Genomic DNA, 16,162 nt, shown 5'->3' on the forward strand with positions numbered 1-16,162 from the left:
CTGTACATGGCACCTCATTAAGTAAAGAATAGATCAGAGCAGCTACCTTCACAGGCTGGAGTAAGGCAGCATGGTTCCTTTGTGATTTCTTGCCACCCTGACAAGTCTCATCTTCATATGGATCAAGGGCAGGCTACCTTTATCAAATATTCCTCAGAGGGTAGCCTTGTATGTGTGTGCAGTAATGTCAACTGTGTAAACCAACATCATGAGACACAATATCTGACACTTCTGCTCTAAGCACAGTGCTTAGAGACGTCAAGGATGGTAACAGCTATTTGTGATATTCAAGATGTCTCTTGATTCTTTCTACAGAACTACATCCATGGGCTTTTCTGCTCATGTCCATTTTTAGATCTTATCAGTTGTGAGATTTTGGATATCCTGCCGCTCACTAAAAACGTTAGTATGTACCATTTTATCAAAGGCTTCTAACATTGATTGTTATTGTCATAGTGTTCGTTATTGTCATCATATTTCTACTCCAATAAAAGCCTCCACAGAGTGTGTAGTACTGAGTGCGCCCCTGGTGTTAGTGAATGACAGAGATGTTAGGCCTGTTTCCACTAGAGCTGGACGCTGTTGTCTGTCTGTCTCTTTGGAGTCAGGGCCTGGTGTGGGGGCTCCCTCTTTGTAGCCTGCTGATATCAAAGGGACTTTGGTGGCATCCTTCACAAACAAGTCCCTCAGAGCAAGGGAAGGGAAGCTCATTGGATTGTTCTCTATGCAACGGACCCCATACTTGTATGACCTTTTGGCTGCCATCTGTCACTGAATACTGATCACCTACTGTACATACAGTATTCATCATTCAGGGACATCTTTTTTTCACAGAATTACCCCCCATAAAAGCCTTATCTAACTTACCGGTTGTACTATACAGTGTGATATGGCTAGATGTTGATTGGGAAGGAGCCCTGGCTTGTACATTTGTGGTACAGTAGTTCTAGATATCCCAGTGACTTCTCACACTTCATTAGAATTCTAGATTATTTACGTTGGGATTCATTTATCAGTTGTCTATTCAGGAGATCTATTCACTGAGGCTCCTCCACAGTGTTTTGAATGAAGCAAAGGGAGGTCAAACACTGTAAAGGCTAACTCCTGGAGGGTGAGCTCTCTGGGGGTGTATTCTAGTGAGTGAGTTGCTCTGCAATGGGAACAGGAGAGGAGAGAAAGAGGAATGCTTAAATCAGAGCTCACTATCACAGCACACAGGACTGCTGTGATTCTTTTGTCATCGTTTGATTCATACTGTTATCCCAAAAGGTCATATCTAATGCTGATGTATATATAATGAATGGCCAAGACTATTTGAAATTCAGATTTAGCTTATTTGCATCATATTTGCATAGTATTTTTGATCACTTACGATAAATCTTGCCAGTATTTGGAGGAATGATGCAAGGTTCTGTTGGCCACAGATTAGAGGCATTATATTGAATGTTGTATCGTTTGATGAATCTCTGAGAGTCATTAAAATGTGTTTGGATTCCAGGCATGAGAATGAAATATACATTATTTATTGTCATGCGTCCTAGTTTGTTTTCGTATGCCATTAATCATGTGCACATTCATCATAGTTTAGGCAAAACAAGATATATTTTTTATTACCATTTTGTTCATTTACAGTAGATTCAGCCTCAGTTAGATGTTTCATATTACCTGTTGCTTAGTATGGTGCTGCTAAAAAAGACAATATTTCAAAGAGATTATTCAAATAATACAGGTGGTACAGTTAGTAGTCCCTTTTCTCTCCTTATTAATTAATGCAATTATCCAAGGGATTTATTAAGAAACTGGTGTTTTGGCAAGCTTCCCTTCACTGCTCATGGGAGCAGAATACGGTGCTGAAGCAGCCAAATACCTCCAGAACCCGTAGTCCCTATGATGTTTATCTATCAGCATCGGTAACAAGTTGGTTTGGTGCAATCATGAATACCATCTTAATGTTTGTTCGTAGAGGCTTATAGTGAGTGCTATATCCTTTGATGGTATTAGTTTAGTTTACACGTACACCACAGCATATGTGTTATGGCACCATCTGCGTTTCCTTGTCTTGTAAACCCGACTTGTCTGTATCGTAAACTACTTCTCTGTCAACAGATGAGTCTTAGATCAACAGTGATTTCCCAAACTCCTGAGTATTGCTGTGAGGGAGCGTTCACTGTCTGTGACCTTAATGTTTCACTACTTCCTCTGTCTCCTTGGTGGATCCTCAGCAGTGGTATTGCCTGTCCTGTTTTGATGGTAATTACTCTCTCCTGTGGCCACATACATGCTGAGATGTATCCTGGTCCAAAGGCAGTTCCTTCAGAACAACTAATTCTGCTTGCATTGTTTGGTATTCTGGTTTAGATATCCTCTAGTCAAAAGCACACGTCATCCTTTCTAGTTAGAAGCAGCCTTAATCCTATTGAATTTATAATCCTTACTGGATTTTATTCACTTTTCCCCTGAATTGATTCTAAGGAAAACCAATGTTTATGAGATGATGGCACCTTATAACCAGACTCCTTGCTTTCCGAGGTCAAGCGATTAGTGAGGTTTTTTTCTGGCTTTGGTCCTGATGTCAGATAGGCCATCAGAGGGAGGGCCAGGTGATTGATATTGACAGAGGAGGAGTAATATACGGAGAAAGCTTAGCGGCTGCTTAAGCAGCATTCACATTTCAAAATAAAATGCACGATTGTACATAGTGTAAAAACAGCTGGGTGGCCACATTTTGTCTGGTGATCTGCATGGAAAATGGGACGTACAGTATTGCTTAATTAACTGAATGTGTGTCTTTAGTGTAGATAGTCTTATTAGGATGGAGTGTAGTCTGCTGACCTCTTATGTTTGTCATCAGCATTTTATATGGTAGCATGTTGATTATAATATTTCACTAGACTTCACTCCAGCTGTCAAGTCAAGTGGGAAACAGTCCTAAATTAAACGACTGGATTTAAAGTGTTGATTTCCCCCTTATATGATTGCGTTGAATAATCTCCCAGAGATCTTATTTGTTTTTGAACCCAAGCAGCACCTCTTTGGGCCTATATAATTGCACACTTGTTGCGACTTCTCACCATGCGCTACATAACACCATCTGCTCTCTGTCCACACAAGACCAATCATAATTTCAGAGAGAGAAAAATATATTCTATTCCCTGGCAGAGATTTCAAAGTGCCACAGGCAGCTTATTAGTGAATATGAAGGATTATTTTGCCTTAAGAAATAGTGGTATAATGTTTTTTAAAAAGGCTGCGCATTTGATCCCAGAGTTCTAGATGGAGGTCCTTGAGGGAGAAGATTGGTGCACAGTATATCTTTATTTGACTATATTACTACATTGGGCGATTTATGAGCCATGTAAGCCAGTCAGAATCAGACAGATGTGTTTCCCACATTTCAAAGCTGCCAGAGACAGATGTTTCCCTTCGCATTTCAAAGGAGACATTTTTCAGGTTTTTTGGCCCTTGATCATTTCTTACGATATTATTAGATTCCTTCACATCTGTTAGAAAAATAAACACGTATTCCAAACACAGAAAGTATGATGATGAAGTTCAGCCGAGTGCATGGACTTTTTGGTCTCATACTTGGCTAACTTAGATTTGTAGAATGGGTCATTTGACTGGTGCTACACTTTCTTCCTGTTGCCAATATTTGTCAGAGGGGATGTCATGCTATGGTCTGCCTTTCTCTGAGGAGACTGTGACAGTAGCCTGTGGAGAGAGCAGAACTGAGGGTCTGGGAAAAGAGCTTGTCACATGTACTGTAGCATAGTGACAGAGTAGTGTGTAGTCTGCGTGCGTGTGCATGTGCGTGCGTGTGTTTGCATCCCTGTGGGCATGCATATACTGTACGTGTTTGCCCATGTGTATGTGTATGTGTACAGTGCGTGTGTGAACTGTATGTATGCGTGTGTGTTTTACAGAGAGGAGGCTGGCTGTGTAAACAGGGCTTGAGTGGCTGTCAGGCCAGAGTTGGCAGAGTGAACCTCCAGGACCTCTCATGCACTGGACTCGTTATGGAGCTGTCACTGCTGGGATGGCAGCACACTACACCACAACGTGCCATAGCCCCTGTGTGCAGCTCTCTGCCTAGGGCCGAAGGGAGGGGGGGGGGGCCTCAGGCTCTTGCTAGACTAGACCCCTTCAGAATCGTTTTTTTGGCATACCCCTCCGACTATGCAAGTAAAAATGATGATATTATAAACGTATTTTAGCTGATATGCCTCATTAAAGTCCACTGTGTCAGTCACTCTGATTCGTCACTTCTTCTCTGAAAAGGTTACTGTGTTGGTGGAGAGGGGCTGTTCCATATGTATGGGCAGCAGCTGAGGCTTGGAGACTATCTACATGGTCGTTTTAGCATTTCACAGTTAAAAATGATTCTCCGCTGGGGCTCCCTTACTGAATGTTAATTGGATTTCCTTCTACCCTCAGGGTATACCAGAGACATCTCTTTTAATCAAAACATTTATGAGACATGTTAAAAATGATTTCAAGTATCTACTGAACTCTGGGGGATTTTATGACTTCTAATAGAGATGAGGAACGTATCGATAGATCCTTTTTATCTTTGCACTCTGCTCAACATCTCATTTCAGTTAAAAATGCTGACTTCATCCGAGGACTATTCCGAGGCGATTACAGGGATATGGACGCACATCACTTCTAATATAATGACTCGGAATATGATCTGCTCCATAACTCAACATCCCGTGGTGACTCACTAATGAAGATACACTGATGATATAATATGCTGGTGTGTCAAAATTACATTTGGTGGTGTGTCACCATTACATTTGGCTTTGAATACTGTACAGTATGTAAAGCGCCTTCGCAACATTTACGTCATTCCCAGTGGCAATGCAGTGACTTTGCAATATTCAAACTCACTGCTTTCCCAAACACATCCATTGTCTAGCCCAGCCTGCTCCTAACTAGGTTTCTTGACAAGTTTGCTTCCAAAAGCCATAAACTGAAGACACAGTCATCCATCTGACACAAACCGCTGTCCCCCATCCCATCTGTGGACAGGGGTTATTTATACTGGGACAGATATCCGCCTGGTGATTGGCTACCATTCCTCCAACGCCAGTCTCCACTGGAACAAGACCACATCTCAGTGATGAAGTAATCCTGAAAGTAAGACGAGAGTAAAAAAAAAAAAAGCAAACACTCTTTTTAGCCAATCTTTAGTGAGTACACTTCCTTTACGAATAGGTGGATTAGACCTCTTTACCTCCTGCTGTTCAATTACACAAGCCCCCGTAAAAACCTGGCGCGGTGTCCCAGGGGAGGCATATCGGTGGGCTGTTCGGAGCAATAACACTGTGATTTAGGACGAGCCCTTCCACCAAGATGGAGACTCACTGGAGGACCCCCTCTCTGTCACCAGCCGACTCTGTCCCCAGCCTCTCATCAAAGATGGACTCATCTCTTTAACGGCGGCGTCTCGCTACCTTCTCCACCTCCGTCAGCCGTCTTCATAGCCCCCTGGAAGTAAATAAAAATAGCTCATTTGTAAACATATCTGAGGAAACCACTTGAGCCATAGCTGTGAAAAGCTCCAATGTTTCTTTATTGCTGTACGGCCCATTGGTTGTTTTAATGCCTCTTATCGTATCTCACAACTTCCCTTTGTGTTGTGGTTAAGCCAATTGCATAGTGCTCCCTAGCGAACCATATTGTGTAATGTGTGCGTTTGATCATAGACTCCCATGTGTCCAGGTCCCTATGGTCCCGTGTGATCATCTTTGCTTCGCTCTCCACAGTACGCCATCTGTTTCTCTCACCAGCAGGGGGAGCACTGTCACCTCAGCATAGAATGTTGTCAGCTGGCTACATGATGTTTTGCTCTCATGATCCGAGATTAATTAGACAGAAGTTTAGGTGGATATTGAATTTATATTGAGTTATTCAGAGAAACATATTAGTATGCGTCACATCAAAGGAAACCGCCCCTATATGTGCTGTGTTTTTTTTTACCTCGAGGCCGTTTCTGTATGGATGACTGTATGGATGGCAAAATATGCAGTGACTCCAAGAGCCTCAGTGAAGCCCACGTTCTGTTGTACCAAGCTAAGTGCCTCAGAGCTGAGGGAACTCTTAGGGGAGGCATCCCTGTCAGCAGGGACACATTTATTCATAACTTAATACATACAATTTTACATTGATCCACACATCACACAGTATGTTTCTACATCAAGCAACCCTATTACCAATTTTGCTTTGTTGGCCACAATTGTTGGTTGGCCCATGTGAAACTCCCATTCACTTTTTGAAACTGCAAACTTTGCTGCCCTTGTGTACATTTTTTTGATGGATCGAGCAGGTAGCCTCATACCATTACACCTGGGCTACTGTAGTTCCGTCGGTCCTGTTTAAGGAACATTGAAAAGGTGAACGTGGACACAAACACGCCAAGCAAGACATCCTTCATCTCTCTGCGCTTTTGATTTATTTTTCTCCCGTGTTCAGAGACAGGAAGTGCATCAAAAGCAAAATAGGTTTTGTCTCCTCTGTCAACAAACTGGCTAGCGATTGAACACGCTGCCGTGAGGAGCAGCTCCCAGTCTGTTGGAGCTCTGCTCCCTTCTTAATGGATCACTATAATTGGCCAAGTCGTTGCCGGTCGGTCCGGCTAGTGAAGCTCGATGCTCCACGGCGTGTGGCTGCTGGAGCCTCTGATTGATGGATTAGCTGGCAGCTGTGGGGTTGAGGAGGAGGAGGAGGAGGAGGAGGAGAGCGGCTGCTCACACACACACACGCACACATACATACGCACACATACTCACACATACACACACGCACACTCACACACACACACACACACACACACACACACACACACACACACTCACACTCACTCACACCCACACACACAAACTCTGCTCTCAACACCGCTCCCCAGGGACACGCCACTGGGACAAATGGCCGCCTGGGAGCCTGGCTTCCTGGCACGTAATGAACAACACACTCGACGTACTCACTCCTCTCCTCGGTCAACCTCTACCACGGCCGGACGCTCCCTCCATCTCACATCTCATCGGGCACCGGAGCAGAGTTGTGTGGAAACGTGGGAAATTGCCATAATAACAGGATATAGTCCCACATAACTCGAGTGACAAAGTCTACATGCATGCAAAGTCATGTATTCTTGTTTATCCCCTATGACATGAGGCTGTTAGTGGCATGGTGTCTCTGTTCACCTGTCAGGCTTTACAAGGTGAAATGTCCTTGGCTTTTGGAACACACAGCTCAGTCCACAAATATGTATTAGTGAGATGGAGTTTGTGGAGCCAAATGTAGAGGAGAGTGCATTGCTTTTAATGAGGTCCCTCTATCTAACTTCTCTCTCCTCCTGTCGACTTGGATCCTTTCAGATTTGATACTTTATGCAACTGGCTCTCTGCTGGGCTGCGACGGGGGAGAGACCAGGCGCCCTAGACATCGTTACTCTGATGCGAAGATGAGATTTAAATGATTGTCTCCTTGCCATGCTTTTGTGGATGGTTGAGTCTCCTCCTAGGATGATGGCCTGGCAGAACCACTTATTCTCCTGAGTCTCCACTCTCATCTAGTCGTGTGAATCTCCCTCTCTCTCTCTCTCTCTCTCTCTCTCTCTCTCTGTGTGTGTGTGTGTGTGTGTGTGTGTGTGTGTGTGTGTGTGTGTGTGTGTGTGTGTGTGTGTGTGTGTGTGTGTGTGTGTGTGTGTCTCTCTCTCTGTCTCTGTCTCCCTCTCTCTGCATTCTGATCAAATGTCTGTGGAGGGAGAGAGAGACTAATGCAGAGTGTGGTACTGTAGCTGAATGCATTTGGTTTAGCATGGGGGAATATTAAACTGTCCCTCACTCCCTAAAGGTAGCTGTGGGTTGCTTTTGTAGTTTACATAGCTGAAATGTTTTGACTGTATTTTCCTAATGTCACACTTTCAACTGGGTGTGTGAAAAGATGATGATGATGATGATGATGATGATGGTGGTGGTACAAGCCACCCTCATTAGTGCTCATATTTTCTCCACACTAGTCGCTGCGTAGCCGGGGGACTTCCTGCAGGTGAATCAGAACCCTGCTGTTAACTGTGGGGCTCCTGGCTCTGAGACCACTCAAATTAGCCCTGACCATTTGGGGGGGGCTAAACGCTGCAGCCTCTCCCAGGGTCCAGGCATAAATCACTCCCCGGAGCAGGCAATGGCAGCCCTGCAAACATCCAACAACCCAAGCAAGATTTACACTGCATGTCTAACCATAGCCCGCAATCTAGAGCCTGTCTACCAAGTCATCCTCAAATTGCTTATTGATCTTCCAATCAGAAAATGAATCACACGTTGCCAACACTGTTTGGATACATCTGCTGTGTTATGGCTTGTATCAGAGCTGATATGCAGCTGGAGATCACAAAATAAATGCTTAGATGGCACGACGAATGGGGGGAGGCATTATGACCTGAAATAGATAATCCTGAAATAAATACTCAGCCGTGTGTTTTCCTCGCTCAGCCTCATTACGGCCTGTCATAATATAGCCGAAGCACGTGTAACATCATACATGCAAATAAAGGGATTGAAGAGAAGAAATTAACTACAGTAAAAAACAGTATCCTACCGTATTAACTCTATCTTTAATTTTTTTTATCATCATTAAATATTCATATATTTTTATTGGATTATGGCTAGTTTATAAGCACTTGTTTACGTCTTTGACTAGAGGGCATGTTATTGATGATTCATATGGATACTGTATAATTCCCCTCAGTAATCATTATGGAAAGAAAGTTCTTGAAGTATTTCCAGGTCGATGGCTTAGGTACAGTATGAGAAGTCTGGAAACCATGCAGCCCAATGGAATTATTCAATTATTTTGCCGAATTGAAATGTCTGGGGATTGGAAAGTGAGAGGCACTGACCCTCAGTACAAGACAAGTACTTTAATCTTTGACTTTTAAATATAACTGGGGGCTATCGTGTCCCAGTTCTTGGCATATGCTGTATAAAGAGCTATTAGTTAATGGGGCTTCACTTCTTGGCCAATTAGGCACTGAGACTTTGTGTAAAGTGTAGCCAGATAGCTCCTTCTTTAACAACAGCTCCTTCATAAATGCCAGAGGGGTTATTATCAGAATCCTTTGTGAGGCAAACAGACAGACCTAGTCTGCCTTAATTGAAAGATGTTAAGAATTGCAGGCAGTGGCAGGTGGCGGTACTTTCTTTACATTTCTTTTAAAATGTCAGCAGCGACTGAATACCCGAAACACAAGCCTATGAGACTGCTTTCTAGGATCCATTTTGGAGGGAAATGTCATGCTTGATTTCATTTCCATGACCATTCCTGAATCCCATAAATATGTTAATTCAGTGGAAAACATATTTGGATGGATGACAGCTTTAGTTTTGGTACAGCATGAAACGTGCTAATTGCCTTTGGAATGAACTCCTCATTGCTGTTATTTTTGATCTGCGAGCAAATGCTAAATTATAGAAGGTAATTAAAACTACAAGGTGATTAGCTATTACAACATCAGAACTGAGACTGTATAAGATAAGGAGTATTGAGGATGATCATCATCATCATCATCACTTTGTATGGGACGTGGCGTTGGTCCAGCTTCTGTGTTGGCTGAGATCGTCTCCGGGGCAATGTCCTGTACACTATCGGTCCTACAGAGTATCTCTCTGTTGCTCAGAGATAGATCTAAAAATACCCAATGCACTTTCATAAAGCTCATAGCTCTTTAGTTAGAAAAAGAGAAGAGTGAGCCTTGTGCAGCAGAGAGAGATGCAGGACTTGCCTCCTCTTTGTGTTTCTTAACTAAAGCGCTGCGTGGTCTCTCTGAGTCTGTCTCCCACAGTACCAGAGAAGACCGGCTCTGCCTCCCCCTCCTCTCACATCCAGTCAATAGCAGCCAGCCCAGCAGGTGAGTTTCTGTCTCTCCTTCATGTTTGCTGCGTGGCAGACACTGATCAGCACTAATGTTCCCTCATCATCCATCTCCAGGTGGGCTTCCTCCATCGATCTCCTCCACTGCTAGACCTGTCCCTGCCTGCTTATCAAGGCTTACACAACACATGTTAGAGTCGCCTCCAGCACCGCCCACGGCCAAGGGCAGCCTTACATGACCTGCTTTGATCTTATGTCGAGTGACTGTACTGTTGTTCGCAGTTAACTTCAGGAACAAAAGGATTTTGTGACTGATCTATGCTGATGTTATTGGTGATTTGCATAATTTTCCTATGTAATAGGCTGATCGTGAAATAGACACACATTTTAAGTAGATTTGAATTTTCATTTTGCACCGCAGTCATTGATACTGCATAAATATACAGTATCTGAACCCAATTTTTCTGAACATTGGCTGAAAGTCACCAAGTTCAATACTGTTCTATGCCTACCTTGTCTGTATAGTACTAAAGTGAGATTCCATTTTTTGTTTATTCTTCACAGTTTGAACCAAAAATCTAATTGGACCAGGTTTCTGAAGCCTGACTAAATGCTGTGTCGTTATCTGGGCACTTGGTCGACCTGGTTCAGTGATTTAACCAATGGAGAATTAAATTCCGGTCTCTCCCTAAAGACCCCATCAGATGCCAGAGAAACTAAGCCATCTGTTGTGAGGGGGTTAGAAATGTGGCCATACAGCAGACAGACTGACTCATGCAAATCAGGCCAGTTGTTCCCCAATTACTGCTGTACTTGACATAGACATTCATCAGTGAGTCTTGTTACAGAATATTACCATTTATCTGATTAGTTATGGTGTCCATGGTCTCTCTTAACCCTAACTCACACCACAGAGCCGAACTGAGCTGAGTTGTACTGGGCTGGCCAGTAGCTTAAAGAGTACTGGAAAGCACACCTGAAAGGAAAATATCCGAGCCAGCACAGTACGGCCCTGTTGTATGTAATGGCCCTTAGTTGTATGGCTTATTTAAGTTCTACTATAAACACAATGAGCACAGTGTTTTGGGGCCCATTTGGGTTGTGGCACAGCTCAAGACTGTGTCTTTTTGGGTCACAAGAAAATGCCAAGAGTGATATTTTGGAATCTATTTTATTTCTGGACATAAATATATATTTATAGCAGTATTCTCCATAGCACATGATTACAATATTTTCACACACTACACTTCAATGTGTGAATACCATATAGATTCTATCATCTATGAGCTACAAAAATAAATAAGCTATTTTTTTTTGTTGCACAAATCATTTCATAAGCACAGATTCATGTATTCACTAACTACAACTATTGAACATTCATTGACTATGAAATTAACTTGATACATACAGTACAAACTATTCTGTTTTGCAATGAGATGAAAACGACACAGACTAATTAGGCTGTGAGGAGGGAGAAGAAGAGCCTTGATACCAGCATATCAATACAAATACATTCCTTTTCTTTTGCATACATCACCACAAACAGTTTACAAACAACCGCATCCACAGCATGACCACATCGACTTGATAGTTTACCTCCAGAGATCAAACAGCATTAGACAATATTGGATCCTGAATAAAATCTCTAGCTACCTACAGAAATACTGCCACTACATCAATCTCAAGTTTAAGGCAAATAACTTATTTATGCACTCCTGTACAATATGTAGCTTTTCATTTGATCCCTGCTTTTTAATGAGAGAGAGAGAGAGAGAGAGAGAGAGTAAGAATGTGGTTGGTTATTTTCCACGTTGTCAAGGACTTCACCATCATTGACAGTAGTTGACATTAAAATATACAGTAAAATACATTATAAACACAAAACAAGCACTCATTACGGCTTTGACACCATGATCACATTACCATGGACAGACATACAATTCTAAAGCAACACAAGATTCAGAACGTTTTTTCCTACCTCTGTCACAAACAGCATGCAGACCTTTGATGTTTACATTAGAACTACAACTCACAGAGTACAATACATTCTATGACAAAAATATAGCTGACTTCCAAAATAGCAAAGTTTGAATTGCATGTTTAACCCTGGCTGCATAAGTTTTTTGTTATTGCACTAAGTACCCTTAAACGACTGTTTCATTCAACATGTCAACATTTCTAAACACAGCTAGTAGCCTATAGCCTACTAAATGACACACACAAATGACTCACTTCACATTATTACTATTGTGAGCACAGCTCAGTGCATCCTGCTGATATTTTTAACACCGACATTTTCATGACTCAATCTATTGCTTCACATACAGTATGCACACTCTTACATACAATAACAGATGTTTCAGACCACAAAGTTACAAATGGACAACAACTGTGCCACTAGGGCTACGCATGAAGGACCGTTTACCACATGATCTTTACAATATTTTCTCTTTTCTTTTTTTAAAGATCTATTCACTATTTAAAGATCGTGTTCCTGTATATCCGTCAAATTATACTATGTTCTGTTCTTCACTCTGCATTTATATTTGTATTTTTATACATTTAATTTAAAAAATATACTACATTAAAGTGCCTCTCATTCTTCAGGCTTCACATCATAGATAGTCCTCTTTGGCAACCTAATCGTGTTTTATACTATGTGATAATCTATTGTGAAACAATTCTCATGAGCGCAGGTTGGCAACATGAAATGATAACACAGGATGTGGATGTAAATGTTGTTACAATAACCCTAACCCTAACCCTAACCCTAACCCTAACCCTTACAGAGTTGGTTACACAATGATCTATGTTTGCATGATAAATGTGAATATATTTTATATATATATATATATATATAAAGTTCTTTGATTAAGCTAATGTATTATGTTGAGCATACATACACTGAGATCATTTAGGAGTTCATTCAACCTCAGGGTGAGGAGCTGTCCTTCACTTCAGTGCTGAAAAGCAGGCATGGCTTCAGTTTCCTCAGCTAGCAGACCAGTTAGCTCAGTCTACACTACAAAGTGTTAATGCTGGGTAGGAGATTATTGTAATGTCTACACCTGCACTGGAACACCCTAAAAATACATTGAGACATTTTCTTCAGTATCCTGTGATTCTTGATAGTTCCATTAATATCTAAATGACATTACTTTATCGACTCTTGGTTTTATATACATAGTTACAGGAGATTTTTAAGGCTTCGTACTTTCGACTGAGGCAAGAGAATGTCATCAAAGAAAACATGATTGCACAAATAGCGAATACACACAGAGTACACCACTGCTATCATCACTAGCTACATGTAGTGTGTCCTAACTTAAACTTAGTGTTGAGGAGAGCCGTCGACCTTGCAAACTCCATCTTATGGCTTTCCCTTCCCTGCTTTCTGAGGCTTGCTGTCGGCTCCTTGGCTGAGGTCTACAGGCTTGGAGGCAGGGTTGTTTTTATTGCACAGGTCCCTCATATCCACTAGAACCTCCTCCAGAGCCTTGACGAACACAGCCGAGCACGTCTCTGTACTCTCCCGGAAACTGGACACACAGAAGATGATGTGGTCCGACTGCGGGTTGTAGCAGGCCCCGTAACCGTTGGGAACCACAGGGCCATAGCAACAGAACATCTCCACCGTGGTAGGGACCTGAGGATGTATGGTAACATGTCAAAGCCAGGTTAGAATAGCTCTTCTACTCAGAGTCAATGAGACTAAATTGCAATGAACACTAAAGTGTAGAGAGAGAATAGGATAGATTGTAATGGCAGTGAATAGAATAGAATAGAATAGAATAGATCATACCTGACTGGTGGAGAGAATGAACTGGTTGCTGGCTAGATACGTTTCGTCAGTGAACATGTCAGGCCTCTCCATCTTGAGCTCCTGTGCAATCCCTTTAAGTCCCAGAAGATGATTGTCTATTGCCATTCCTGTAATAGCCTGAAAGAAATAAACCTGATTTAGAGGTTTTACGTTCATTTAGCTAATATATCTAACAGTTATCAAATGCAGTGTTATGCAGTGTTCGGTTGAACAGTTGAATATATTGTACCAGTGCACTGTACTTACTGCAATTGTGTATTTTGTCTGGGCATTGATTGCATCCCACAATCTTTTCATTTTTTCAGACTCCTAAAAGAGCGGATAGATACTACACCAGTTAGCTGACAACAGACCGAATACAATTCCCCAGCATTTCACATTTCATAAGAAGATACCTGATGACACATACTACCCCACAATGAGTGTACAGCTTGGAAACTCTTTTGAAATCTTCAGAGAGATCATCTGCTTTCGGGGGAGGGGGAGGGGGAGGGGGAGGGATAGAGGGACTCTGGCAGGAGGCAGTGGCACCAGTTTTTTATTTAAGTGGACATGATGAACAGCATTATGGGAGATGCCCAGTAATTGTGGCCTAAGTAAGAAAAATGGCTCACAGAGAGAGAGGCCTTCTCATCTGTCATGGACTTCACAAAGGCCAGGGCCTCGAGGGTAGCTGAGCGGATGTTGTCCACCCTCCCCTCCTGGAAGCGGCGAATTGAGGCACTCTCGTAAGTGGAGACGAGCCTTCCATTGCATCTGGGCATAAAGTTAAAGTGATCATTACTGCGCTGTCCCTTCTTGTGTGGACAATGGCACAGAGTTCTATGAGGATTTTGTCACACACACTGTGGTTATTTTTTTTTATTTCTAGGGGAATGGAGGACCTGTTCAGAATGTTACCATACAGACACATCTCTTACAGACTACTTCTGTGCCCTACCTGTAAAAGGCAAGTTGTAGGGCAACTTGTATGTATGCATCTGGGCTCATCTTCTGTTTCTTGATGAATTCTTTTCCATAAATCGTGAACTTGTGTGCGTCCATGTCAAGATCTCTAACCAGCCTGAGGGAAAAAGAACCTGAATATGAATACATAGTAAGAATGTTCAGATTTATTAGTTGTTGTCGTGGAAAGAGAGACTGTGCTTTCATGTCGTTAAAATGACTTATAGTGCTTGGTAACACTAAGGCATGTGTGTGTATGTGTGTGTGTGTGTGTGTGTGTGTGTGTGTGTGTGTGTGTGTGTGTGTGTGTCTGTGTCTGTGTGTCTGTGTGTCTGTGTCTGTGTCTGTGTCTGTGTGTCTGTGTGTCTGTGTGTCTGTGTGTCTGTGTCTGTGTCTGTGTGTCTGTGTGCCTTGCCTCTGGAGTCTATCAGCGGATGCGGCCAAGAGTCCTTGGATGTAGGGGGTACATTTCCAGAGCAGTTTCTGAGGAGGAGGAAGCTCTGTGACGCTGGATGCCCTCGCCAGCTTGGAGGGACTTCCTGTCCTGTAGAAAGCATGGCAGCACATTTAGAGAATCCTCAAACACCCTCTCTACTACTCAGATGATAGACTAGGTAAAGAACTGGTAATCAAATAATCAAAGAGGATTTCATGCAAGGTAGCCAATTTGCTTACATGTACTTCATCAGGTATTCACTGCACTGCACCAGAACTATCCCCTCAAATGGGGAATGCTCGCATACCACTCCACAGACCCCATCCATCCCTATGACAAACTGATAAACGGTGGGTTAGGCTACATATTGCCATTGTCTCTATTCCAATCTATGGGCTCAGGACTGCACTGTAGTGCCACTGGACATGGCCCTACCTGCATTGACTTGTCATACCAGCGGTTAGCCCCATTCTTCTCATGGCCTCCTCCGTGGAGCATCAACAGGGCCCGGTTGGTGTCGCTGGGCTCCATCCCGCTCGGGTGGTCCAGACATACCAGACACAGGCAACTCTCAATCGCTCCCAAAGAGTCTCTGTTTGTTGTTTCTAGTCAAGAGAGAAACCATGTGGGTTTTAGTATAGATTTGTTTGTGATATTTTTCATTTCCAGGTCTTGTAGTCTCGCCATGATGTATGTTGAGATATACTGTATGTATATATATATTTTTAAATTGTATTTTATTATCATAGTTTCATGACACTGTATTTGATAGTGTACTGTAGGTGCTATCAGAATTCCATTTGGTTTGTTTCATGTAATGACATCACAATAAACAAATGGAGTTAATGGTAACAGATAGATGCATGAATCTGTGAAATGTGTTATATAAATAAAGTTTGATTTGATGTTTAAAGTGAGACCTTTTATGAGGACTTCTCTGGCCTGGGCCCACTCTGTTCTCCCATCAGAGGTTAGGAGACCAAAAGGAGGAAGTCTTTCTTCTGCATTCTCCGCCATTTTCATGATTTTATCCAACTGGGATAATATATCCATTTCATTGAGCTGCTTGTTGTTTGCCACTACAT

The 16,162-nt window shown here is 42.5% G+C and overlaps 1 protein-coding gene across 1 annotated transcript in view; it reads right to left on the reverse strand.

The window, feature by feature from the left end:
- Nucleotides 1-13,243: 13,243 nt before the first annotated feature.
- chatb (choline O-acetyltransferase b) overlaps nt 13,244-16,162 on the reverse strand; it is a gene marked incomplete at both ends in the record, with an annotated part of 8,907 nt that continues 5,988 nt past the window's right edge. Inside the window, 9 exons of the mRNA XM_083688190.1 lie at nt 13,244-13,519; nt 13,676-13,813; nt 13,943-14,005; nt 14,311-14,452; nt 14,637-14,759; nt 15,057-15,185; nt 15,317-15,417; nt 15,513-15,682; nt 15,998-16,162. The exon at nt 15,998-16,162 is cut by the window's right edge and continues 13 nt beyond it. Of these exons, the coding sequence (XP_083544316.1) occupies nt 13,244-13,519; nt 13,676-13,813; nt 13,943-14,005; nt 14,311-14,452; nt 14,637-14,759; nt 15,057-15,185; nt 15,317-15,417; nt 15,513-15,682; nt 15,998-16,162 (1,307 nt within the window). The remainder of the gene's footprint in view (nt 13,520-13,675; nt 13,814-13,942; nt 14,006-14,310; nt 14,453-14,636; nt 14,760-15,056; nt 15,186-15,316; nt 15,418-15,512; nt 15,683-15,997) is intronic.

The sequence above is a fragment of the Argentina silus genome (genome assembly GCF_951799395.1).
Source record: "Argentina silus genome assembly, chromosome: 16".
In the NCBI taxonomy this organism is placed as follows: Eukaryota; Metazoa; Chordata; class Actinopteri; order Argentiniformes; family Argentinidae; genus Argentina; species Argentina silus.